Source organism: Chlamydomonas reinhardtii, chromosome 2 (genome assembly GCF_000002595.2).
Source record: "Chlamydomonas reinhardtii strain CC-503 cw92 mt+ chromosome 2, whole genome shotgun sequence".
NCBI lineage: Eukaryota > Viridiplantae > Chlorophyta > Chlorophyceae > Chlamydomonadales > Chlamydomonadaceae > Chlamydomonas > Chlamydomonas reinhardtii.
The window spans coordinates 7559732-7585647 of record NC_057005.1 but is presented as its reverse complement, the minus strand read 5'-3'; the positions used below and the strand labels follow the sequence as shown (position 1 = coordinate 7585647).

General features: G+C 66.5%; 2 protein-coding genes across 5 annotated transcripts; one reads left to right on the top strand and one right to left on the bottom strand.

Moving 5' to 3' along the window:
* The first annotated feature begins 762 nt into the window (after positions 1-762).
* CHLRE_02g143801v5 (uncharacterized protein) lies at positions 763-9058 on the top strand. Of its 4 annotated transcripts, XM_043060256.1 has the most exons (4): positions 763-1610; positions 1932-3719; positions 3877-4173; positions 4238-4307. In XM_043060256.1, exons 1-4 carry the CDS (start codon positions 1511-1513, stop codon positions 4264-4266), a joined length of 2214 nt encoding a protein of 737 aa, XP_042927779.1. In that variant the 5' UTR covers positions 763-1510; the 3' UTR covers positions 4267-4307. The 4 variants fall into 4 exon arrangements, with proteins under 4 accessions (XP_042927779.1, XP_042927777.1, XP_042927778.1 ...); XM_043060253.1 differs by having other exon boundaries at positions 3877-9058; XM_043060255.1 differs by having other exon boundaries at positions 3877-6357.
* A 39-nt stretch (positions 9059-9097) lies between these two features.
* On the bottom strand, positions 9098-25662 carry CHLRE_02g143800v5 (uncharacterized protein). Its single transcript, XM_043060252.1, has 27 exons — positions 25340-25662; positions 23108-25069; positions 22724-22969; positions 22346-22474; positions 21938-22183; positions 21611-21688; positions 20767-21317; positions 20459-20517; positions 20114-20182; positions 19713-19798; positions 19333-19429; positions 19057-19091; positions 18693-18751; positions 18407-18476; positions 17844-17941; positions 17534-17587; positions 17171-17204; positions 16822-16899; positions 16627-16697; positions 16239-16341; positions 15866-15928; positions 15495-15593; positions 15142-15237; positions 14732-14798; positions 14049-14152; positions 12533-13737; positions 9098-12243 (listed from the first exon to the last, which is right to left on the bottom strand). The coding sequence occupies exons 1-27, from the start codon at positions 25439-25441 to the stop codon at positions 10233-10235; spliced, it is 7872 nt and encodes a 2623-aa protein (XP_042927775.1). The 5' UTR covers positions 25442-25662; the 3' UTR covers positions 9098-10232.
* Between the last annotated feature and the right edge of the window lie 254 nt (positions 25663-25916).

Genomic DNA, 25916 nt, shown 5'->3' with positions numbered 1-25916 from the left:
ACCCACGCGGCCACCCCCACGGCCCCACCTACCCTCATTCGGCATCGAACCGCAGCCGGGGCACTTGAGTAACGCAGCCTTAATGATTTTAATAGCCCCCTGGGATTCTGGCTCCTGCGTGGCTGCGCTACAGCTGGGATCCGGGGTTACACGGCTCGAGGCCGCAAAGCGCGCGCACGGTACGGCACCACGGCGCCGTGCCCCCGCCCCTCCTTTCATGGCTGGCTGTGCTCACGCGGGTGCTGACGGGGCACCTGGCTGTGTCCCCCTGTCCGGCTGCGCCCGCCAGGCAGCACTGTGCTCCAGCTCCGGACGGATCTGGATCTATGGGCTCTTGATGTCGGACCCATGCAAAGCCACCAGCGCAACGGGGCGGCGGGGACGTGGGCGGGGACGACGGGGCGGCGGCGATGCAGACCGCCGAGGGACACTTAATGCTTGCCCGCCTGTCGCAACCATCATTTTTGGCCGCATTGCAGGCATGAGTACAAATTTGTAGTGCCAGGCCCCGTTCGGGCTGGATGGCTGCGCCCCCGAGCCCCCCGAGCACGCCCGTGAGCCAGCGTGAGCACGGCTACGGTACTTAGTGTCAGAGGCCTGCCTAACGCGGTCAGAAGATCGTGCCTGACTTGATTCGCGTGGATTTCCTTGACTTTGTTTTGGAGGTCTATCAGAAGAGAGAGCTTGGCGCGCTGAGCTCGCGGGAGTTTTCGGCTTGTATGTTTTGGTAACGGACACCTTATTTCTGTTATGCGTTCCCTATATGACGCTCGACATATTCTGGGGGACAGGCGTTGAGTAGTGAGGCAGCAGCAGATGGCGTTCAGGCCAACCGCTATGCGACAAGCGAAGTTTGGGATTTGGGGTATACCAAACACCCCAAACCATCCGTGAACTGCTCCTTGATATGTGCCTTCTACTTAACTAGTACGTTGGTGCAATGCGAGTGACAGAACGCCACAAGTACAAGATACTACTTGCGGTTCTTCTCGAGCTTCTTTCAACCTCGCGCATCCAGGCGGCCGTATGATGGCAAGTATACTGTAGGCGGCACTTGCCACGGAACGTCCGTCACGGGCGTCGGAAAGCTCATATGGAGCCCTCGTCCGTGCTTGAGGCGCTGGATGCAGAGCTTCAGCAGCATGCTAGAAAAGAGAAAAGTCGTGCGTTTAATAAAGCACAACCGGCTCGTTTGGACAAGTTCAGTGCAGCGGAGGAGCTTGCCCTTGTGACAGGCCACGCCTCCCACGGCCAGAACTGGGGTTGGCTTTCAAAGGGCATTCCAACACGCTCGCCAAGAGATATCAAGGTAATTTGCGCTGCTCTGCAAGTGGGACCCATTGGCTCCGTCATCCATTGTCCGCTGGGCGCCTCGTGATAAAACGCGCATGAAAGATGCGAGTATGATCTATCTGCAATCGCCTTGCGCACGTTTGGTCATCGTTCGCGCCACCGACGTTCACCGGGCCTGTTCATACGGTACTCCTGCGATACCCTATGTCACACCTCTATGCACCTTCAGGCTTACTTCCTGAGTGCGGTGCGCTGTTCAAGCGCCGGTGCTGCCAAGGGATCTCGCGGCCTGCTGCGCTGCTACCTGAACATCTTGGGTAAGTGTCTAGGATGCCGTGTTTGGCCAACTGTTGTCCAACGCAAGTGTCGGGGCTGAGAACACGGTGGCGACCCACGCGTGGGGGCGCGGGGAAATGGCACACCGGCCATGGGAGCATCTGGACGGTGCGCCGAGTACGACACACGTGTCCGACGTGTATCGTGCGGCCAATAGCAACAGCCTGCCGGAGTCGACGTGCAAGCTGCAGTCAACCCTGGTTTTGTTACCCAGTGGCCTGGCCGTTTCGTTTCCAACGGACGCCCACGTGTCTGCTGGCCCCCCCCCAAAAAACCACGTACACCCAAACACACACACACAGGTCTGACCCGGCTAGAGGACGTGGACGCCCGCCGCGCCGCCTGCGCCGCCGCCATCCGCCAGCACCACCCCTTCAACAAGTCGCCACCCAGCCCCAGCCCCAGCCCCAGCCCGGGACCCGCCAGCCCCAGCCCCAGCCCCAGCCCCATGGCCGCCGGGCGCTGGGCCCAGGGCGCAGCAGCAACAACAACAGCCGGCCATGAGGCCATGGATGCCAGCAAGGCTCCTGGCCGCTGCCAGCAACCGCAGGAGCAGCAAAGCCAGCCGGCGGTGGCAGCGGCGGCGTTTGCGGGCTTCGCGCCCTCACCGCCGCCTAGCCAGGGCGAGCTCACGCCGCCCGACGGCCACTCGCTCACACTGACGCTGTCCATGACCTTGTCCGGCGGCTCCTTGCTCACCCGCACCGGCACCGGCACAGGCATCACCAGCGCCGCCGGCGGCGGCGGTGCCGCGCGCGACGGCACCTCCACATCCTGGGCGCCTGACGATCTGCTGTGGGCCTGCAGCATGAGAGGCGCAAGCCCTGCAGGCGGCGGCGGCGCGGCGGCAACAGCCGGAGCGGGCGGGTGGGGAGCGGGAGCGGGAGGGCTGCTGGGTGGCGATCTGGGTTGGGAGCAGCTGACACCAGACGTGGCGGCAGGCGGCGCAGGGTGGGGCGGCACCCGGGGTGCCAGGCGGTGCTGGGGTGGCGGCGCCAGCACGGGCGGCGGGGGGCTGCTGGACCCTGACCTGTCTGTGTCGCGGGCGCTGGGGCCCGAGGCGGCGGCGGAGGCCTGCGCTGACATGGCAGTAGTGATGCCGCCGGCGGCAGCGCAGCAGCTGCAGCTGCGGCCCGCCGGCCTTCAGTCGCAGCACCACGTGCAGGATCAGCGGGGGCGGGGGCACAGTGTCGACATGGTGCACGTGCGCGGCCCATCAGCACTGGGCGCAGCTGCTGCTGCCGCCGACCTGCAGCTGGCACAGCCGCGACAGGCACTGGCGGGTCAGCAGCAGCACCAGCACTTGCAGCACCAGCACCAGCACCAGCACCGGCCGAGCCAGTTCCTGCCCCAGCACGACAGCAGGAGGTGCTTGTCTCACAGCGCGCCGCTAGCGCAGCTGCCGCTGCCGCCGCCACAGCAGCACCGCCTCCTGCCGCCGCCCACGTCCGGCCCCTGCCCCAACGCGCCGCATGCCGCCGCCGCTGGCCTCGGCAGCCTCGGCCCTGGAGGCGGCGGCGGCGCTGCGCGCGGCCCGGTTGCGTCAGCCAGCGTGGGCTCGGGCTCACAGCCGCCGCCGAATGACATCCTGACGCAGCTGCGCCGCATGAGCAGCGCCCGGCAGCCGGAGCCGCTGCAGGCGGTGGCACGGGCAGAGGCGGCGGGCGGCGAGGGCGAGGGGCCGGCGTCGTTAATGGATGCCTGGCTTAGCCGAGTGGAGCAGAGCTGCGGTGTCGCGGCTGCTGGCAGTGCGCCCGGCAGCGGTGCTGGTGGTGCTGGTGGTGCTGTGGGCCCGGGTCCTGGTGCGGCGCCCGGGCTTCCCTGCTGGCCGCAGACCGCACAGCAGTCCGGCCGCAACGACAGCGGCGGCGGGGTGGCGGCGGCGGAGTACGCCGCGCTGCAGGCGCCGCCCGCGCCCCAGATGCAGTGCCAGCAGCAGCAGCGGCCTCTCCCGGAGCAGGTGCAGGGTGACGGCGGCGGTGGCGGCGGCGGCATGTGGGGGTCAGACGGGCGGCCGGTGGGGCGGCTGTGCAGCACAACCGCCGGCCTCCACGACCTGAGCCGGGCATGCAGCAGCTCTTCCTTTGGAGGCGAGTTGCCCGTATTGGCGCGCATAGCTAGCCCGTTTGCTTAGCCTGCATGCATAGCGCTCCACCTGTCATTGCACTGCCTGCTGGCACTACATGTATGGCTCTGCACTGCACTGTTCGCTGATTGCCTGGACAGCCCTGCTGCTCAACCCCACAGGCCCGCCTGCTGTGCCAGGCAGTCGGCCCTTCCACAGCGAACTGCTGATGCCGCTGCCCGCCTCTACCTCAGTCGCCCAGACGTCACCTGCTACTGCCGCTGCTGCTGCGGCCCCCGCCCACACCTCGCTCGCCACGGGTGGCGACGACAGCGGCTGCTACAGCCGGCCCCACTCCCTTGTGGCTCAGGTGCCGCCTGCATCGCACCTGCTGGAGCCGAGGGACTCCTACTCTGCTGGTGCAGGCGTTGGTCGGGCGTTGGCTGGCGACGGCGGCGGTGTTGGCGGCGGCGGTGGAGGTCAGCGGGTTGGCACGGGTTTCAGTGCATTCGGCGGCAACTACAACAACCACCTCCGCCACAGCACCGCCGGCAATAGCACCAACAGTCTGAACGCGAGCAGCAATCGAGCCGTCTACAGCCTTGATGACCAAGCACTCGGGCCGGGTGTCGGCCTTGGAACCGGCGGGTCACGCAACGCACCCTACCACGGAGGGGCCTTTTCATTCGCCGGCGACGGCATGGGCGTGGGCGGCAGCAGCAGTACTGGTAGCGGCCCGCAGGGGGTGAGGGCGGCAGGCCGCCAGCCGCCGCTGCCGCCGCTGCCGACCGACATTCTGCCTCTGGCGGCGGCGGAGCTGCATCAGGTCCAGCAGCAGCAGCGGCAGCAGCGGCAACACACGGCGTACTCTGGTGCTGGCGGCGGTCGCGGATGCAGCAGCGGCAGCGGCAGCGGCAGCGGCAGGGGACGGCTATTGGCGGCGGGCTCCGGCGGGCCGTGGGACTCGTTCACTGGCGGTGTACCGGCGCCGCCCGCCGCCCATGGTGGCTTCCTGTTGTCATGTCAGGAGCTCGGCGGCGGCGGCGGCGGCGTCAGTGGCGGCGGTGAGCGACCGGGCAGTGGGCACATGCGCATGGGCTTTGGAGGCCATGGCGGCAGTAATGGCGGCGGCGGCATGCTAGGGCTGGAGCCAGGAGCAGGGAACAGCGGCGTCGCGCCCTTCAGACAGCAGGCGCCGCCGCGGCTGAGCATGCCAGGGCCAGACGTCTTTGGCCCTGGTGGTGTTGGCGGCGGCGGCGGCGGCGGCGGCCCGAATGCGTTTGGGCTGCTGGAGCGTGCTGCCACGGTCAGCGGCCCCCTGCCGCCGCCACCCCTGCCGCTGAGCTCGCCGCAGCAGGGGCCACACGACCCGCCGCACCGCTGGGGCCGCCGCCACGCTTCCATGTCGGGCGTGGCCATGATGCAGCAGCAGCAGCAGCAGCAGCAGCAGCACTACCCGCTGGGGCGCGACCGCGGTGGGCAGCCACAGGGCACTGCTGCCTGCTGGGGGCCGCCGCAGGACATGCAGCTGCAGCCCCCACGGTCTCAGCAACAGGCGTCGGCGGGGCAGGCGCTGAGGGCGGGTCCGGTGCAGCCGCCTGCTGCGGGCCGGGTGCCTCTGGGGGCGCCTGGGGACGAGGCCTGGACCGAGTTCTGTGTGCAGAGGCGGCCGTGTGTCCCGCCGCCCATGGCCGCGCCCCTGTCCATGCCCTCGGCCGCGCCGGGGCAGGCGGCGCGGCAGCGGCAGCAGCAGCAACAGGACTGGTCGGAGCAGCAGGATTCCCGGCAGCAACTCGAGGCAAAGGTCCTGGTGTCGCAACAACAGCAGCGGCAGCAGCAGCAACAGCAACTACAACAACAGCAGCGGCAGCAACAGCAACAGCTGCAGCAGCTGCACCCGCAGCAGCACGAGGGAATGCAGGTTGACATGTACAGGTCCTCCTTCATGTCAACGCGACAGCAGCAGCAACAGCAGTTGCAGGAGCAGCAACAACATCAGCTGCAACAATTGCAGCAGCACCATCAATTGCAGCGGCAACACCAACTGCAGCAGCAGCAGCAGCAACAACAATGGCAGCAGCAACACCAACTGCAGCAGCAGCAACAATGGCAGCAGCAACACCATACGCAGCAGCAGCAGCAGCAGCAGCAGCAGCAGCAGCAGGCGCAGATGTTTGGGCAGCAATCTCACCCGCAACACCAGCACCAACACCAGCTCCAGCACCAGCACCGGCACCAGCACCAACACGCGCACCGCCACTTCCCGCCACACAACGCAGCCGGCGGGCACAACGGACCGCCGCATCTGCACCCACACGCGCACAGCGCTCCAGTCACTGACGGCCACACGCCGCCGCCGCCACCGCTGTCCGCCCGCCTCCCGGGGGTGGGCGCCGCGGCGGCGGCAGGTTCAGGGCTCGCGGCGCCGGGCGGCGGCGGCGGCGGCTTTATCAGTGGTGGCGGCGAGTTGGGCGGCGGCATGGATGTGGGGATGGCGGCGGAGGGCGAGGAGGACGGGCTGCTCCCCGACATCAGTGACGTCGACCTCATGCGCCTGCTTGAGGAGGAGCTGTAGGTAGGTTGCGGCAGCCCGTCGTCTGCTGCTGCTGTCGGCTGCTGCTGCGGAGGGCCCTGAGCTGCGTTGCAACGTACGTGTAGACGGGGCGAAGAGGGAGGTGGGGGAAGGGCCGGCGGCGGGGGCCTAGCTACACACCGCATGCAGGCCTACCTGCGGTAGGCGGTGTGTGCGGAGCCACTGCGCGCACGGTGTCGGTCACTTACGTCCCCTTTTGCTTGTCAGATTAGCCTGCGAAGAAAAGAGAAAGCGGGAAGACTGTGAATGTTCCTTTGTTGTTCGTATATACAGCACCCGATCCAGGGGCAGTGTTGTGTGTATATGCCCAGAATGTGACATTCGTTTGTGTCATCTACCGTGTGCGCCGAAAGAAAGGCATCACCTGTGCTATCGAGTTACGAGTTGGTTGGCAGCTATGGGTATAGAAACCTCACGCCCCATCATTATGCATCATCATGCACAGTGCCCGCCCATGTGTTATACATGCAGCAGACGCATTGAGGTTGGGCACATCACATTAATCCACATACCATGTTACCGGGCTCGTGAATAATACTTATGATGTTTGCTTGTATACCGTAGTATTTGTTGGGCCTGGAGCTTCAACTTGAGCAGCCGAGATGGCGCGTGCGGCAATTGCGTGTGTGGTAAACTGCTCCAAACGGTATGAGATTCGCGCGTTTTGGGTGCTTGCATGCGCCGCTGTGAGTGTGGCGGTCCTGCCTTGGACTGCTCGCAATGCGGGGGCCTGATGAGGGCGACTTGGCAATAGAAAGAGATCGCCATGGGACGGACACATACGATACTGTGTGCACAGCCCCACGGATCGTTTTGCATCCGCCAAGAAGCGCATTAGTCGTTGAGCTTACATTGGCGGACTGCTGCTGAGTGTGGTGGCTGTGGCATCATGTGAATGGTGACATACATACACAGCCAAACGGTCACACACATGATCATATGATCACCACTTGCATCGCAATGAATACTACTTCATGCTTCCAGTGAGCGTGCACTGATCACTTCAAAGGAGGTGTAGGTTTGGCGTAAGGCTCAGCCCACGTGCTCCTTGGTGACCTTGCAGCGCGAGGATGTCGCCCGCGGTGAGGTGTGCGCCTCCACATACCACACTACTTCCGGCCGCGTGCATTGCATGAATTCCATCCCTCATTGTCATGGGCGTGCGTGCAAATTTCATTTGACTATTTGGATGTACGGCGGAGTCGAACATGCAAGTAATTGGGACCGTCCACTAGTGTGGAAGCATGTGTACCGGTTGTGTTATGAGGCGTTGCCTGCAGTTGCCGGGCTGCACTCCTTGCAGGCATGGCGGCGGCGGCGCATGGCGCCCGCCCGCCGGCCACGTGTTGCCGGGGCCTCTCTACCTGTCGGCCACCAACGTCATACACTTGCATGGCTGAGGGCGCGTTTGCAACACGACTTCATGCCAAGGCTGCAATATTCAAGTACTGCTCGCCAGACGCAAGGCAGTGCTCCTACGGTAGTTTGTCCGCCGGGATGCGCCATTGAGCCGGCACCAATGTTGGACTGGAAGTTTCAGCAGAAATCATATGGCCGTAGGATGAGGTTGTTGGTGCTAGCAAAGCAATAGCAACCACACAAATGAGTGCATGCAGGCGAGAGCAGGAGACCGCAATGTGCAGGGTGGGATGCTCACAATCGCGGCGAACTGGCGGAATGCATGCCGGCGAAGCAAACGTACGTGGGGTAGGGTCAAGCAAGGGGCGATGTGTGCAAGGTAGGGCAGTATGAGTACGTGTGTATGTGTGTATGGGTAATCGGGGTGCAGCAGGGGACACGGCGCGAGTGAGTCGTGCGAGGGGCGCTGCACATGGGGGTTTGCACGCCCCCGGTAGGGGTAGGTGGGGCGTGCCAGGCGGGTACCGTATGTGATGTGGGATTCGGGCAGAAGGGGGGCGTTTGCCGCAGACTGCATGGCTTTGGAGGAGGGTGCGTGCAGCGTTCGGCAGACCTTGATGAGAGCTCCAGCGGAACAACAGGGGGGTGGCGTGGGGGCCAGAGAGACACGCGGCGCACGCGCAGAAGTGCCGCGAACCACCAACATACCGGTATCAACGGGTGGGCCGCATGTGTCACATGGCCACGCACCACTGGGGTGCTCTCTTGAGTTCGTGGGGGCCTCGTAAAGCGCAGCGAAAATCCGTGCGGAGGACGCACTCGCCAGTTATTCAATGCGTGCCGGTGTGTACGGTCTATGCTGGCGGTGTCGCACCTGTGAGGCTCAGGGAAGGCTGGTGTGGGGCGGCGCAGACAGCAGTGTGATGCGGCGGCGTTAGTTAGATAGTGGCCCCGTCATTTCGCGTGTCGCACGTCCGACACATGTGCTGAGGCCGGCGGGCCGCAGGCGTGCGTGTGAGCTCGAGGGAAAATTCCGATGGCAACGGGGCGTGTGGGGTGCCGATGCGGGATGCATGCCAATCATACCTGCCCCCTTTCTGAACCACATCCGTGTGCTGCTTTGTTTAGTATTTTAACATCGATGTAGGGAATCACAACAGTTCGGGCCTGTACGGCGTCTTGGCGGTAGTTGTATGTTGCACAGGCGTCAAGCGCTGCAGGCGCTTGGCTGTGGGCCCGAGTCGCGGCCGGGGGGCGCAGTGCGTGGCGTTGGGAGGTAGTGGCGTGGGGTAGTGCGTGGCGGTGATATCGATGTGCATGGCTGTACAGACGGGGATGTGACTCACAAAGAAGGAAAGTACGGAGAAGGTAGGGGGACATTGCGTGTGCTGCAGGGGTTCCAGCACGTCTTACAGGTGGGGCGGGCTGTACGGCGTGGCAGCAGCCGTGGAGGCAGGCGAGGGTTACATGCACCCGCACGTCCGAAGTACGGGGCTGGCTGGTTTTATAACTAGACCGTTGAATCATGTTTGCGCTGAATCGTCTCGCTCCCAACTCATCATGTTTGCGCGGTTATCGTGTCCCTGCTAAACACGCGCTCGTCGCGCCGCGACAGCCTCGTCCAACCAGCAGCGGCGGCAGCGCCTCGCTCGCTCGTCCTGCATCAGTGCATCCCACCTCCTGAGCATGGGTGGAGGTGGGTCCAGCGTGCCCGGCGCCCCGGTGGCCGAGTGGAGGGGCGGCACACACATACACCGCGGGTGCGCACACACTGTCGCATCGCAGCCATGGGCCCTTACACGGCTTACAGACCACCGGCGCGGCGGCCGGCCACAGACCGCAGTGCTGTATGCAGGCAGCAGGCTGACGGCTGCAGCAGTAGGCTGACGCCTGCAGCAGTAGGCTGACGGCTGCAGCTTGCTACTGGTGCCGCCGCCGGGCAAACATACGGATGCAGAAGGACGCGGCGCAAGCGAGGTGCGTGCCACAGTGGCATGTCCCCAGCAGCGGCCACCGATGTGCAGGACAACCCAACCGCCGTGCATGCAACCACATGCCCTCGAACCCACCAGCGCCCTGCCCTGCTTAGCCCACACCATCACCGCGCACACGCGCAAGTGGTTGGGACCTGCGCCCAATCAAACTGGCAGCGTCAACGCATGCAGCCTCAACATCCAAGTCTCAGTTGCACACATGCTTTGCTAACACCTCATGTGTTGGTCTGTTCAGGTGGAACGAATCCAAGTGTGTACAGTATCAAGTGCACAATACTCATTGAGTCAGTCCTATCCAACATACGCTGCAAACTGGCGCCGGCGCTGCACCGCCGCTTTGCGGCCGCATTCCGACTTAAGCGTTTATTCTCACATGACAACCGCGTCTGCACCCACAGCCCCTGCCCGTGCCCATCCACATGCGCTCCTCAGCTGCCCACCCGCCGCCTCCTCCTCCCCTTCAGCTGCCCTGCCGCCGCCACCGCCATCCCCCAGTGCATTAGCGCCTCAACTCCTGCACGGCTTGTAGCCTGTAACCTGCTGGCTTCGCGCCCTGGATTTCATAACCCCAGTCACTCAAACCTGCAGCCGGCTACTGCCCCTCCGCCGCCTTGTCCGCCTGTTGCAGCTGCAGCAGCACGTTCAGCTGCTCCAGCAGCTCAGCCCGCGCCGCCGACCCCGGCGCCCCCCGCAGCCACTGAGCCGCCAACTCCCTCGCCACCATACCCCGTGCCGCCGCCAGCGCGTGTAGCGCCGCCCGCTCCGCCGCCCGCCGCTCCGCCGCCGCCGGTCCCGCCGCCGCCGCCTCCTGCCGTCCAGCCGCCGGCTGACGCTGAGGCGGACCGCGGCGCCCGCCCGCCGCCGCGCCTCCGGCAGCAGCCCGTGCGCCCGCCGCCGCGCTGCCGCCAGTCGCCACTGCCGCCGCCGCCGCCGCCGTGCCCGCATTACTCCCGTCGTCACGGACTGCCGGCTGCGCCCCCGCGCCCGACACCCTGGCAGCCTCTGCCGCCGCTGCTTCGTCGCTGTCAATGCCGACGTCAGAGGCGAAGGATACGCGGCGCCGCGGCCGCTTGTGAGCGCGCCCCTCCGCCCCCGGCAGCTCCCCTTCCTCGTCGACCTCCTCGTCCTCCCGCGCTGCAGCGGCCTCGACGCCTGTGTGCCGAAGTGCGGACCGTAGCCGCGGACTGCGACCGAGCACATCAGCCTCCGCAACCGCACCCTCACCCGCACCGTCCGAGCTGCTACGCCTCCGCCGCCTCTGACTCTCTGGCTCCTGCTCCTGCTGCTGCCGTGGCAGCGGCTGAGGGCTGTCGCCCTGCCGGCGGCGCTTGCGTTGCCTGAACAGGCCTTCGCCCTCTCCATATCCGTCGGATCCGCTGGATCCCGGATTGTCTGGATCCAGCTCCGCCGCAAAGTCGTGTGCGTCGTACAGCCGGCCTTTCGTCTGCGCCATCGGCGGAGGCCCTTTGTCTCCATTGCCTTCTGCGGAGTCGTCGCTCACGCCGACGACCTCCTCCTCGTCATCCGCCGCCGCCAGGTCAATAACGGTCTCTTCGGCTTCCCATGAGCCGCCTGCGGCGCCGCCACCGCCGCCAGACCGCATCGTCTTCAGTCTCCTAGCCGCCTTTGCTGCCGCCGCCGCCCGTGCCGCCGCCTGCCGCTTACTGCGACGCGCGGCGGCGGGCTCGGACTGCCCCGGTGAGCCAGGCGGCGACAGCGGTGGCGGCGGCGGCGGGACCAGCGGCGGCGGTGCCAACCCGATCTGCGCCTGCAGCCCTGCCAACCCAACACCTCCTCCTCCTCCTCCGCCGCCTCTCCCTCCACTTCCACTACCTCCTCCTCCGCCGCCGACCAAACCATCCATCTCCTCCCCGCCTTCCATCCACGGCGGCCGCACCGGCCCACCGCCGCCATCCATGCCCACGTCATCCTCATCCTCATCCACGTCCGCCGCCGCCGCTGCCGCCGCCGCCAGCTCCGGCAGCCGCCCCAGCACGCGCGTGTCGATGTACACGCAGCAGCCGGCGGCGTCAGGCACCACCCCCTGAGGCACGCCGCACACCTCATAGGTGGCGGCTGTAGCGGGGTCGGGGGCGGGGGCGGCTGTAGCACGAGGCGGCCGCGGCGGCGGCGGCGCAGCGGGCGGCTTGCGGGGCTGCTGCTGTGATGGCGGCTGCTGCGACGGCGGCTGTGGCGGCGGCTGTGACGGCGGCGGTTGGGAGCCAGCAGTGAGGTTGGCGGCTGGTGCCGCGGCAGTGGCGGGCGCGGCGGCGGGTGCTGCGATCACTGCACCAGTGGAGTTGCCGCCGCCCCCTGCCGCTTGGGATGCGGACGCGGGCGCGGGCTGCGTTGACACCTCCGCCTCGCCCGGTCCGTCCCGCTGCTGCACCTGCGCCCTTTCCTGCATTCCACCAGCTGCACCCGCCTCCGCCTCCACCGCTTCCCCAAGCTCCTCCTCCTCCTCCGCCTCCACTTCCTCCTCCTCCCCAAGCTCCTCCTGCTGCGGCGGCCCCCCCAGCAGCAGCCCCAGGTCGCCGTAGGGGCCCGGCAGCGCCAGGGTGACGGCGCCGCGGCTGAGCAGCTGGTCGTGCGGCACAATGTTCCTGTGCGCGTGCGTGCGGGACAGTGTGTGTGTGTGTATGTGTGTGTGTGTGTGTGTGCGTGAGTGTGGACATAACAAACAACAGATGTGTGGCTCGACAGTGTGTGTGTGTGTGTGTGTGCCTTGATCTGAAGCAGCATTACGCATTGCTGCGCATGTGGTGCTCAACACACGACACATGCTTGCCTCCCGCTCGTCTCTACGACGTCGCCGCGATCGCCCACACACCGCTCCGCAGCTCTCTCACACACACATACACACGCACCACTATCACGCACATCATCACCCACCTCAGCAGGCCCTCGTTCCGCAGCCCCAGCAGCTCCACATGACTGCCCGACTCCACCTCCACCTCCGCCCCCGCCTCCGCCTGCGTCGTCTGCGTCTGCGTGTGAGGCTGCGTCTGAGGATGCGTCTCCGCCTCCGCCTTTACCTCTGCTGCTCGCACCTCCGCCCCCGGCGCCACCTGCGGCTGCATCTCGGCCTGCGCCTCGGCCTGGTGGTGGTGGTGGTGCTGGTGGTGGTGGTGCTGATCGCAGTCCCCGCTGCCGCTGCGGTTGCAGGGAACGGCGCCAGTGGCAGCAGCAGTGGCAGCAGCAGTGGCAGCAGTAGCTGTGACGGCAGTGGCAGCGGCGGTGGTGGTGGTGGCAGCGGCTGTGGCCGTGCCCTCCGCAACTGCGCCGCCCAAGGCCGCTGCCCTCGCCAGGTCCGTTGATGGCCCGTTTGCCGGCTGCTTCTGCTGCTGCTGCTGCTGCTGCTGCGGCCCCTGCTCCTCCTGCTCTTCCTCCTCTACCTCTTCTGCCAGGAGCTCTTTCGCCAGTGCCGCAAGTCCCGACACATCCTCGCCGGCGCCGCCGGCGCCATCCTCCCCACCCCCGAGGTCGTCACCGTCGTCTTCATCCAGACCCAGAAGCGACCCCAGACCCATCGCAGCGCCGCTGCCGCCGCCGCCGCCGCGCTGCCTGCCGCCGCCGCGGGACCCTCGGCCGCCGCCGCCTGCGCCGCCGCCACGTGCCGCGGCTGCTGCTGCCGCCTGCGCCTCCGCCTCCCGCCGGAGCCCCTCCAGCACCTCCGGCGGGATCTGCTCTATGCGCAGGCTGTGGATGGAGGTGGGCCCGCCGCCGCCGCCACCCCAGCCACCCTCGCCCTCCTCCTCCTCCTCCTCCTCCTCCTGCTGCTGCTGCTGCTGCTGCTGCTGGGGGCCACGCGGCGGTGTGGCTGGTTCAGAGCCCGGCCCCGGCCCTGGGCCCTGCGCCTGCACACCAACGGCGGCGCCAGCTGCTGTGGCCGGGTCCTGGCTGCTGCTACCACCGGCCCCGGCCCCTGCGCCTGTGGCCCCTGCGGCGGTGCTGTGGGCGGCCGGCCCGGGTGGCCGCGGCGGCGGCGGCTTCTTGGGCACGGGCGTGACGGCTGCGGGCCGCGGCGGTGGCTGCAGCGGCGGCGCAGTGAGCAGGTTGCCCAGCCCCCACAGCTCGCCCTCCGCGCCCTTGAGACCCTGAGGTAGATAGGTGTGAATGTGTGTACGTGTGTGTGTGTGTGTGTGTGTGCGCGTGTGTTGAGTTGAAGGGTAAAGGTGGTCACCGGACCGCGTGCACACCCACCCACCTCATCCACCCCATCCACCCTTCCCACCCTTCCCATCCTTCCCTACACACCCACTTTATGCACGCACCAGCCCCTGCTGTGCCCCGATAGTTTGGTTAAGTTCGGGGCGGTAATGACACCCCCCCTCCACTGGCCCCCCTCTCACCCCTCCCCCTCCCTCCCCTCCCGCCACCCCCCTTCACCACCCCTCCCCCTCCTCACCTGCACGCCCCTGAAGTACCTTGCCTCGGCCCGCCCCGACACCGCCACGTTGGACTGCTGCTGCTTGTACAGCTGCCGCCGGTACACCACCTCCTCCAGAGTGCCTGCCAGGGGGCGTGTGTGTAGGCGCAGGTGTGTGTGTGTGTGTGTGCGTGTGCGCGTGTGTGTGTGTGTGTGCGCGTGTGTGTGTGTGTGTGTGTGTGTGTGTGTGTGTGTGTGTGTGTGTGTGTGTGTGTGTGTGTGTGTGTGTGTGTGTGTGTGTGTGTGTGTGTCTGTGTGTGTGTGTGTGTGTGTTAGCGAGGGAATTGCACCAATTTAATTTATATTTCATATTATGTACGGTCACGTGATATGAATAAAAAATATCTATTATCTATATTGAACCATGAAAATTCAAAATAAATATACAATGGAATGGGAAGCACGCGCATGTAGATGTGTGTGTGTCAGTGTATGTGTGCACATGTGTGGAAGCAGTGGCCCCTGCCCCCTTGACACTGAAACACACACAGCCACCCAGTGTCCCCACTATCCCTGACCGCTCCTGCACCCTCCCCACCCCGCCCCACACCCCCTCCTGCACCCCCATCCTGCACCCCCATCCTCCCCACGCACCCTCCTGCACCCCGTTCCCCCTCCCCCCCTGCCCCCCCACCCCCCCCACCCCCCACCCCTGCCCCCACCCGCTGCCACCAGGCGGTACACGTGCACGTCCCGCCGCTGGCCCAGTCGGTAGGCGCGGTCCTGGGCCTGTGGGTGTGTGGGGGGTGGGGGGGGTGGGGGGCGGGGGGGGCGGAGGAGGGGCGTGTGGTTTAGGGGTGTGGGAGCGGTAGGGAGTGATGGATACCGTGATGGCGGCTCGGCTGGCTTCCTGCCCCCGCTCCGCCCCGCCCCGCCCCGCCCCGCCCCGCCACCTCGCCAATCACAACCCCTTACCCCGAGTCCACATGACCCACTGCCCGCCACGCCACTCACCGGCACTACACATGGACATCACATGGACATCACATGCTGATTGGGATACTTGGAAACAACCCCGTTCCCCCTGCCCTCCCCCCCTCCCCCCTCCCCCACCCCAACCCCTGTCGCGCACCTGCAGGTCGTGTGCGGGGTTGTACGCGGGGTCGAACACCACCACCCGGTTGGCGGAGGTGAGGTTGAGGCCCACGCCGCCAGCCAGCGTGGAGATCTGGCAGGGGCGGGGGGTGTGTGTTTGTGTGTGTGTGCGTGTGTGTGTGTGTTTGTGTGTGTGTGTGTGTGTGTGTGTGTGTGTGTGTGAAAGGGCATGAAAAGGCATGGGGAGACAGCACACGAGGGACACGCAGGGGTCAGGGCAGACCCTAACTACAAGGCCCTGCGCGGGGGCGTTATGTTGGTTATTGTGTATGCCCCTCCCGCTCCCTGTCTCCCGCTCCCTGTCTCCCGCTCCCTCCCTGTCGCCCCCACCAGGAACACGAATGCGCTGCCGCGCTCGTTGAAGGCGTCCACCAGCCCCTGCCGCTCGGACACGGGGGTGGAGCCGTCCAGCCGGGAGTGGTCGTAGCCCTGGGGGGGGGGGGTCGGTGGAGGGGAAGGTGTGGGGGAGGGGTTACATTCATGATTAATTAAGAAGTGAAGGGGAGGGGGTGGGGAGGGGAACTTTGTGTGTATGCGGGGCAGGGGACCGGGATGTGGGTGGGGTTGCAGTAAGGAACTGCAAACCCCAATTGGTTCCGGCCTCCTTCCCTCCGCTTACCGCTTGCAACTGTCGCTTAATTGTTTTATTTTGGACTTGTATTCGCAACCTTCTCTCCCCCTCCTCCCCCCCGCCCCCGCACCTCCCGCTGCAGGTAGGCGGCCACCATATCCAGCAGGTGGGTGGAGCCGGAGAACACCAACACCTGCATGGGGGGGGTGTAAGAAGGGGGGGAAATAGGTGTTTGTGTTAAAGAGCACAGCGGTAGGGGGCACACCCTGAGGAAGAGAGGGAGGGTGGTGACGTGGCGGGGGTGGGTGTGGTGCACACACGCGTGTTGCCTCCCCTCATCCCCTTGTGCCCATGACACAGGGGGGAGCAGCGGCACGCAGGGGACACAGGTCTTCGCGCCCCCATCCCTTGCTTCCCCACCCCCTATCCCCAGCTCCCCCCTATATCCCCCACTTCCTCCCCCACACACACTTCCCCATCCACCCGCCTACCCCTCTCCGCACCTTGTCGTTCCTGTTGGCCCGCCACGCCCTCAGCAGCAGGTGCAGCACCGCCATCTTGCCCGACAGCGCCACACTGGACTGAGCCAGCCAGCGGCCGCAGGGGCTGCGGCGGCAGGGGGTGGGCGTGGGCGTGTAAGAGTGCGTGTGTGTGTATGTGTGAACTGGGAGAGCACAAGGGGAGGGGCTGCACACGGTGCGAGTGTGTGCCAGGAACGCGCACCCACACATACACACACACACACACACACACACACACACACACACCAGCACACACCAGTACGTGTAGGACCGACTCTGGGCGTGTTCCCCCCACGCTGTTTCCCCCACGCTGTTTTCCCTACGCCACGCCACGCCACGCCCCACCCCACCGCCCGCCGCCACGCCTCACCCGGCGCTACTGTGTGTGGCGCCCCCCGCCACCGCCGCCCAGTCCTCGCCCAACACCATCGCTGATACCTCCTGCACGACAGGTGTGTGGGGGTGTGTGTGTGTGTGAGCGAGTGCGTGCGAGGGAGTTTTCCCATTAGTTTGGGCTGGGTATCTACAAACCTCCCATGCGCGCCACCCACCGCCTGCCACCTACCCTGTCCCGCTGGGCCTGCAGGGGGTCTTGGGCGGCGAAGGCGGGGTGCGGCACGAACAGGCTGAGGTGCTGGCAGATCTGTGGTGTGTGCGGGGTGGGGGGTTGTAAATACCAGCCCAAACTAAACCAAAGCCAACGAAAACGGGGGGAGGGGCGGGAAGAGAGGGGTGGGGATTTGGGAAGAGGCGGGTGGGAGAGGGAGGGAAGCTTGATCCAAGCCCAACTTCGACAAGAGGGGAAGGGGGGAGGTGACGTGTGTCCGAGGTGAGTGTTGAGGACGAGGCACGCCCGCAGCCCCGGGCCTATACACAAGCGGTGCATCGCCCGGCCCAGCCGGAGGTTCACTCGCCTTGCGCAGGATGGTGAGGGTGGGCATGGCCACACTGTGGGAGAGGGGGGGATTGTTTTGGGGGGATTTGGGGGGGGATTTGGGCGGCGCGGGTTGGCCGTTTATGGAGAACGGAGTAATTAGTGGTAGGCTGTGTGTTAAGGGGGAGCCAAAGGGGGCTTAAGAGTGGCGTCGGGAGGTGGGGTGGTGGCCAGGCGCGTGGAGGGTGCGTGCTTGCTTTTGACGTCAGGAATCAATTACGCAAGCCAGCCACATCCCCATGCAGGCCCGCTCATCCCACCCCACCCCACTCCATTCAACCCCACCCCACCCGCATGCATGCATACACACATGCGGGGTGGGGGTTGGGGCCTGCCTGCTCACCACACGGGGCAGCGCAGTCGGCCGTTGGGGCAGCAGCCGTCGGGCTTGTGGCGCCTGAAGGACAAGAGCAAGAGCGTGTGGTGGAGAGGGCACAATGAAGGGAAGAAACACACGCAGACGTGTGTGTACGTGAATTTGAGTGTGAATGTGTGTGCATGTGCGCAGACGTGTGTGTATGTGTGTATGAGTGGGATAGTGGAGCTGAGGTGGGTGTTGAGGGCCCAGCCATGGAAGCACGGGGTCACGCACACGACACGATACCACACACGCCAACGGCCGCCGCCACCGCTCCACACGCCTCACGCCTCACTTGCAGCCGTCCGGCCTGAGTTGCGGGTCGTAGGGGTTGCCGCAGGTGCAGGTGTGCAGCTGCGCCCACAACACACCGTCCCGCATCGACTCCACCAGCTGGGCAGCGGGCAGGGAGGGAGGGAGCGGGGTGTGTGGGCCAGGGCAGGCAGGCAGGCAGGCAGGCAGGGGGAGCGGAGCATGGGGGCGCAGGCAGCGGGTGAGCTTGATCGTGAGACATGCATGCGCCGCGCTGCCTCCGAACGCAGACACACACACACACACACACACACACACACACACACACACACACACACGGTACCGTGAGCACATGCATGGGTTTGCACCCTTGAGAGCGTGTGGACACTAATCCCCCCTCGAGGTTAGAGTAGCGGGGGTTGCGCGATTTCCGGTTGGTAAGACCGGCGGCTCACCGCAGCAGGTATGCGAGGTAACTTCAGGTAACATCCGTAAACCGTCGCTTTGCTGCATCGCATACACTGTCTTTGCGCAACGTTTTCCTTGTGCTCTTTAACACACACACACACTCACACACAGGCCCCCTCCGCCTTCCCCCCCTCCTACCTGTGGGTAGCAGGTGTCGCACTTGCGGGCCGACTCCGCCTCGGCACCGCAGTGGCACCGGGCGTCCTCCCTGCGGCCGCGGCGGCAGTGGTGGTGGTGGTGGTGGTGGTGGCGATGGGGGCAGTAGGGGCAGTGGCAGTGGCAGTGGGTGTCCGAGCGCTGCCGGGTTGCAGGTTCTGCAGTCCAGCCGCCAGGGCGCCCCCCCACCCCCCCACCCACCCGACCCCCCATCCCACTTTCTCCCTCCCTCCCTCCGTACCCCCTACCCCCACCCCCCACCCCCCACTTGATGGTGACCAGTCGTTGCACGTCCGGCGCCGCCAACACGCGGTGGTAGGCGCGGACCTGCGGGCACAGGCGCGGAGGGGGGCAGATGGAGACGAGGGGGGAAGGGGGGAGAGGGGGGAGATGGCGGGGAGGGGGTGCGGGCGCGGTCGGCGCGGTGCACGGGAGGCGCGTTGCACTGCTGCATGGGTCACATGGTGCAAGGGGTGGGGTGGCAGCGGGCAGGCGGGTGTGCTCCAAGTCCCCGCCGCCCACTGCTGCGCGGTCCCAGTGGCCTGCCCACTGCTGTGCCGACGTGCAGTACGACGCAGCCCCCCGCCCGCCTGGCCCCCCCCCCACCCCCGCCCGCCCCCTGGCAGACGCACCTGCAGCGGCGTGAGGTCGCAATACACGATGTTGTCTGTGTGGGGTGTGGGTGGGTGTGGGGTGTGTGTGTGGGTGGGTGAGGGTGTATGTGTGTGGGTGCGTGTGTGTGTGTGGGAGGGGTGAGGAGCGGGTAGTCGCCCGCCCTCCTGCGTTGCTCCGTACTCTCAGTTGCTCTCCTGGATGGACATGATGCCAACAACCCACCCAACTTCCTCCCGTGCCACTCTCCCCTTCTCTCCCACCCCCCTTTCCCCCACTGCCCCCACCATCCCCACCCGTCTTCTTGGGCAGCTGGTCCGCGATGAGCGCCTTGGTGCGGCGCAGCAGCAGCCGCGGCAGCAGCAAGTGCAGCTGGCCCAGCCGCAGGTCGGCCTGCGCGGCAGGTAGGTAGGTGTGCGTGTGTGTGCGTGTGTGTCAGCGTGTGTCGCCGTGTGTCGTCGTGTCAGTGTGGGAGGCCTGCTGCACACACGTGTGACTCGCCACGGAACCTCAACACTGAACCCCGCCCTCCCTTCCACCCCGCCCCCTTTCTTAGTTCTTACTGGGTATGGTGAAGACAACCGCCCGCCCCCCCCCCTTTTTCAAACATCCTTGCAACCCCCCCCCCCCCACACACACACACACCACACACACACTTACAGATAACCCACCCCACCTCCGCCTGTGCCTCCTCGGACGCGCCCGCCTGCTGGCCCTTGCGGATGGGCGCAGCCACACGCCGCAGGAACAGCTTGCGACTGCCTGAGGGGGGGGGAGACGGGGGGTTGGGGTTGGGGGTTGGATCCAGGACACACGTGATACGCACGCATACCTCATACAACAGACAAACGCACACATCCATACACGCACACGGGTTCACACACGGTTTGTGTTGCCCTTTCCTCCCCCTCAAGGTCCTGGCTTGTTCCAGTGCCGTACACACCGCAGCACACCCTCGGCACCCCCCCCCATCACCCCACGCCATCACCCGGAGGCCTCCACCACCTACCGCCATCCCACTCACTCTCTACACCCACACACACCCGCACTCCTCCTCCACACACCCGCACCACCCACCCGCGCTGCCGGGCAGCACCCAGTGCATGAGCGCCCACAACTCGGAGTAGTCGTTGGGCATGAGCGTGCCTTTGCGGGGGAGGCCATGGGGGGGGAGGGCACGGAGGGAGGGCGGGAGAGGTGGAGAGTGGGTGCATCCGCGCCGGCCGCGCTGCCAGTCCGCAGACACACACACGCACACATAGCCAAACACGCGCGCACGAACACGCGCGCGCGCACACACACACACACACACACACGCACACACACACACGCACGTGGGTATCGGTAAGTAACTCCGTCGCGTCGTTGGGCGGGCTTTCGTTTCGTTTTTTAACACACACGCACACGCAGTCCTGCACCCACCGCTGAGGCCGTACCGCAGTGGCGTCCGCAGCCGCTGGGCTATCCGGTAGCTCTCGCTCCTGCGCGTGCATTGAGATAGGGCACAAGGCCAAAGCGTAAACGCAGCTCACACCTCGCTCAAATGCTCGCAGCCCACCATCACCCCTGCACATCATGCACCCTCCCGCGTCCTTCCCAGCTAGAACCCCATCCAGCTGGGTCCCGTCTATCTATCTGCCCACCACCACCCACCCACCCACCCACACACACACACACACACACACGCACACAAACGCACACATACACACACGTACAACTGTCGCGCTCACTTGTAGTTCTTGAGTCTGTGAACCTCGTCCACCACCACCACGTGCCAGTCGAAGAAGCCGGTCGCCGCCGCCGCCGCCACCGCCGCCGCCTCCGGATCCAGGTGGGCGCCGCCGCCGCCGCCGCCAGCCGCCAGCGCCGCCGCCGCCGCGTCTCCGCCCATCACACTGGCAAGGATGCCGGCCAGGCCGCCGCCGCCAGCAGCTGCCGCGGCGGCGGCGGCGGCGGCGGGGTTTGCTCCGCGCCCCTCCGCCTCCTGCCCTCCCTGCTCCTCCTCGCCCTCGTCTTCCCCCTCTTCCTCGTCCGTGTCAATGAGGTCGCCGTCCAGATACCCCTGTAGCTCCTCCTCCTCTTCGGCCTCCTGCTCCTCCTCCTCCTCTTCCCCCTCGTCGTCATCCTCCTGCTTCCTCCCCCTCTTCTCCCTCTTCTCCCTCTTCTCCCTCTTCTTCCTCCTCCGCCGCCCCTGCTGCTGCTGCTGCCGCTCCGCCGCCTCCGCCGCCAGCCGGGGGTCCACCAGCAGGTGGCAGTGGGCGCGGAACATCTCATAGCCCACCTGGGGGGGGGGCAGGAGGTAGGAAGGGAGGTAAGGCAGGAAGGGAGGGAGGGAGGGGGAGGAAAGGGAAGGGAGGGGTGGGGGGTAGTCAGTCAATTCCGCGTTCGTCAGCTGAGAAGGGGCGTGTGGGTACACGCGGTGTCGCAACTATCCCCAGCATCGTGCCAAGGTCACGAACACCCGGCAGCCGTACATGACCCCACACACACACACACACATACACACATACACACACATACACACATACACACACACACACACACACACAAATACAAATACACACGCCCGCCCACCACCACGGCTGAGATGCGGCCGGCCCGGGCGTCCAGCAGCGCGCGGCGGCGGTTGGCGGCGTTGTTGTACGGCACCACCTGATTGGGGTGGGTGAAGATGGTTGGGGGAGGGAGGAGGAGGAAGTAAGACAGAGGCGTGTGTGTGTATACGTGTGTGTGTATACGTGTGTGCAGAGGCCAGCGCCAGCGGCTGGCGTGTGGCAGCCCGGCATGCGGCATTCAGCGGCAGTTGAATTCATGTGCACGACGTGACGTTACCGACCGACCCTAGACACGTACACACACACACACACACACACACACACACGACCGCTCTCCGCTCCCTACCTTGAGGTCGCTCCACAGCGCGAACTCCTTGCACCAGTTGGCGATGACCGAGGCGGGGCACACCACCAGCGCCACCCGCGACCGCCCGGGCGGAGCCTGAGGCGGAGGCTGAGGCTGAGGCGGGCGCTTGGCCGGCGGCGGCGGCGGCTGGCTGCCGGGGTGCGCGCCGCCGCCGCCGCCACCGGGTGGTGTTGGTGTAGGTGTTGGTGGTCGCGGGCCCAGCACTGCCGCCAGGAAGGACACGGCCTGCAGTGTGTGCGGTAGAGAGCACACGGGAAACAAGCACGCATGGCTACGATCGTGTCCCAATCCAGAAGCATAACGACCTGAGAGGAGGTGTGGATTCCTGACCGTGTGCTATCCGAGCCCCCGCCCCGTGCCCCCGCCCTGCACTCGCGGCCTCCTCACCTGAATGGTCTTGCCCAGCCCCATGTCGTCTGCCAGCAGGCCGCCCATGCCGCCGCCGTACTGCCGCATCAGGAAACACACGCCGGCCATCTGGTAGCTGCGCAGGTGGCGGGCGGCGGTGGCGGGAACCTGTGTGTGGGGGGTGGGGGGATGGGGAAGGGGGGCCAGTGTGGCGTTACGCGGCAGGCGTGGCGCGTGGCCGCGGTGTGACAGGTGCGGGGGACCAGCACAGTCAGCCCAACACCAGGGGAAGGGGGAACAGCGTGGCGGTGTGGTGCGTGGCGGCGGCGTAAACCCAACACACACACACAGAAACACACACACACAGGTTAAAATCCGTAACAATCTCTTTTAACCCAACAGCAATCCGAAACGCACCTCCACATGCAGGAGTCTCGAGCTGGCCGGCCCCGCGGGCGCCGCCCCCGGCACCGCCCCGGGGCCGCACACCAGCAGCAGCGGCCGGCCCGCCGCCGCCTCCGCCACCGCCTCCGCCTCCGCCTCGGCCTCCGCCGCCTCAAAGGCCTCCGTGGCGGCGGCGGCGGCGGCCGCGCGGACCTCCTCCGCCGCGGCCGCGGCCGCCGCCCGCCGCTGCTCCAGCGCTGGCCGGGGCGGTAATGGCCTCTGCATGTACATACGCACCGTGTGTGGAGCGGTTCGCAAATCTGTTACGCAGGTACCCTTCAGCAAAGCAGCTCACGCACATATACACACACACACACGGCCCCCCCACACATACACGCCCTGCACACACGCACGCACGTTAAGCACAGACGCCCAGCTGCCGATCACCGCAGCTCCTCCACCTCCCCCAGCGCCTCCTCCACCTCCGGCGCCGCCAGCGGCACCCGGCGGCCTCTGCGACGGCGTGCCCCGCTGCTGCTCCTCCTCGGCGCCTTCCCCACTCGCCGCCGCCGCCGCCTCCTGCTGCTGCTGCTGCTGCTGCTGCTGCTGCTGCTGCTGCTGTGGTGGCGGCGGCCGCATTCGTCGATGCGGCGTCGTCACCGCTGCAGCCGGGGGCGGAGCACTGGGTGCACGGGACAGGTGCGGAGCACCTGCACCACCCCCACTAGCTGCCGCTGCTGCTGTGTGTGTGCTGGGCGGCAGAGCTGGCCGTCGACGACGGCCGCCGACGCCGCCGACGCCGCCGCCTTCGTCTTCGGAGGAGGAGGAGGAGGACGCAAACATGCTTGTCAGGTTGGCAGCGGCGGCGGCGCCAGCCGTGGTGCGTTGGGAGCCTGTGCAACCGGCGGGAGCAGCACCGCCTGGACTGGAGGGCCCGCCCTCTCCCACCCCGCCGCCGCCGCCACCGCTGCCCACGCCAGCTGGCTCTGCCTTGACGCTCCCAACCGAGCTCCCGCCTTTCGACACCAGGTCCCGCCACGAGCCCACCGGCGGCGGCACCGCCGCCGGCTTTGCCGCCGGCACGGCCGCCGCCGCCGCCGCCGCTACAATGGACCGACCGCGGCCGCGGCCGTGCGGCTTTGCTGCCGCCACCGCGGCTGGCAGCTGTGACCCATGTGCTGACGTGGCCGCCGTTGGCTGCTGGGCCCTCAGCGGCAGGTGCAGGGGCCGGGACCCGTGCACCCCGGCTTTTACCGTCGCCACAGTCGACTGTGATGCTGGTGCCAGTGCTGCCACTGCCGCCTTTGGCACCCCAGCCACCGCCGGCTGCTGCTGCCACTGTGACCCACTGCCGGTTGCACCGCGCCCACCACCGCCGCCGTCGCTGCCGCCGTCGCCCAATCCTTCGCCGTCGCCGTCACTGCCGCTTGTGTCGGAGTCGCCGGCTGACGCAATCAGGCTGCGCAGCAGCAACTTCGGTGCGGCTGCCGTCGCTGCTGCCGGTGCAGCGGGTGCTGCGGCATTCAGGGGTGCCGGCGCCGCCGCCGCGTCCACCGCTGCTGCCTGTGCAGGTGCCGCGGCCGTCGCTGCCGCGGCTGCCCGCCGTACTGGCACGTGTGATGCGTCCGGCGGACGCGAGATGTCGCTGGCCCCGGCCCCGCCCATCGATGCTGCCGGCACGCCAGCCGCTGCCGCAGTCAATGCGGCCGCCGGCGCTGTTGCCGCTACCGGCGTACTGGCACTGCCGCTGGGCGTTCGTGTTGTGGTGGCGGCCGTGGACAGCGACCGGAGCGGTGGCAAGCGCCGCAGCTGCGGAGCCGCCGCCCCAGGCAGCCGCGGCGGTGGCATGCTGGTGGTGGTGGTGGCGGTGGTAGCAGCCATGGAGGAGGCTCCTGCTGCCGCTGCTATTTGCGAGGGGGCGCTGACGGCGGGCTCCTGTGAGCCTGGGCCGGCTGCCCCCGCCTCCTCACCAGCAGCTGCAGCTGACACGTCGGCCGCCGCCGCCTGCGAGGCAGTAGCGACCTGCGAGCTGGAAGCGGCAGCGTAGTAGGTAGTGGTGGGGGGCGGCGCCGCCCAAGACCTGGCTGGCAGCTGCCGCCGCCCTGGACCTAGCTGGCTGCTGCTGCCGCTGCCGTGCATTGATGGCGCATTCGGCGGACCAGGGCCCGAGCCCCGCGCGCCCGAGAGCGAGGCGGCGGCGCCCATGTTCAGTTGCAAGGCCGCCTCATCCCCCACGCCACCTACGCCGGCACCGCCGCCGCCGCCGCCACCCCCGCCGTCGCAGTCACAGTCCACAGCGGAAGCAGCGCCGGCGCCTGAGGCAGTGCCGGCGCCACCCGCGACGGCGGCCAGGTCGCCGGCCAGGGAACGGAGGCTCCGCTGCATGCGGTGCGGACCACGTGCGTGCGCATGTCCCGACAAATAGATTCAGTAGGCTAAGGGGATCGGAGCCGTGTTTTGGGGGGCGGGGCGGTTGGGGAAGCCATGGCCGTGCTGTGCGTGCTGTGGTGACGTATCGCAGCCGCGTGTCAAGATGCCTTCAACATTAAGCTAATCACAATACCTTTGCACTCGCAGACTTTGATTGAGCCTTAGTAACACTTGAGGCGCGCGGCACACAGCGCTAGGCACCCATGTCGGGGACCCTACCTTGCCACGGGCGCTGGGCGCCCCTGGGGCCAGCGCGATAGCCGCGCCCAACACCTCCCTCAAGCCAGCCGCCTGAGTGTCCAGGTTCTCGTCTTCCTTCATTCTGGCGATTGTTGCTGGAGTAGGAGGACTGAGCAGTCCTCCTACTCCGCGAACCGACTGCGCATTTCTCGCCGCGCGAGGGCCAAGTCCACGTTGGACCGAGCTATGTGGCCACTATCTTTATGATTAACGATGTCTAGAACGCCTCGCAACTGTTTAGCGGTGTGTCAAGGGCAGTTCAACAAAATGAATCGACAGCCGCGAAAAGCTCGCACGGATTTCGGTAAACAGGTACGTTGGTATTGCCAAATGCAATAATCATGATAAATCACCACACGGATTTTAACCGAGATGACTTCCGGAATCACCGGTCCCGGCCCATGGTGTTACAACATTCGCTCGCGCGGCACAGCAGCAAATCTACTTCACTACTGAGAATAAGGATTTGGCGCTGGAGGTTCCAACTGGGCTCGCGAAGCGCGGGCGGGGATTAAGGCAGCGGAGGCGGGGCTGTGCAGCGCGTGCCACGGGGTGT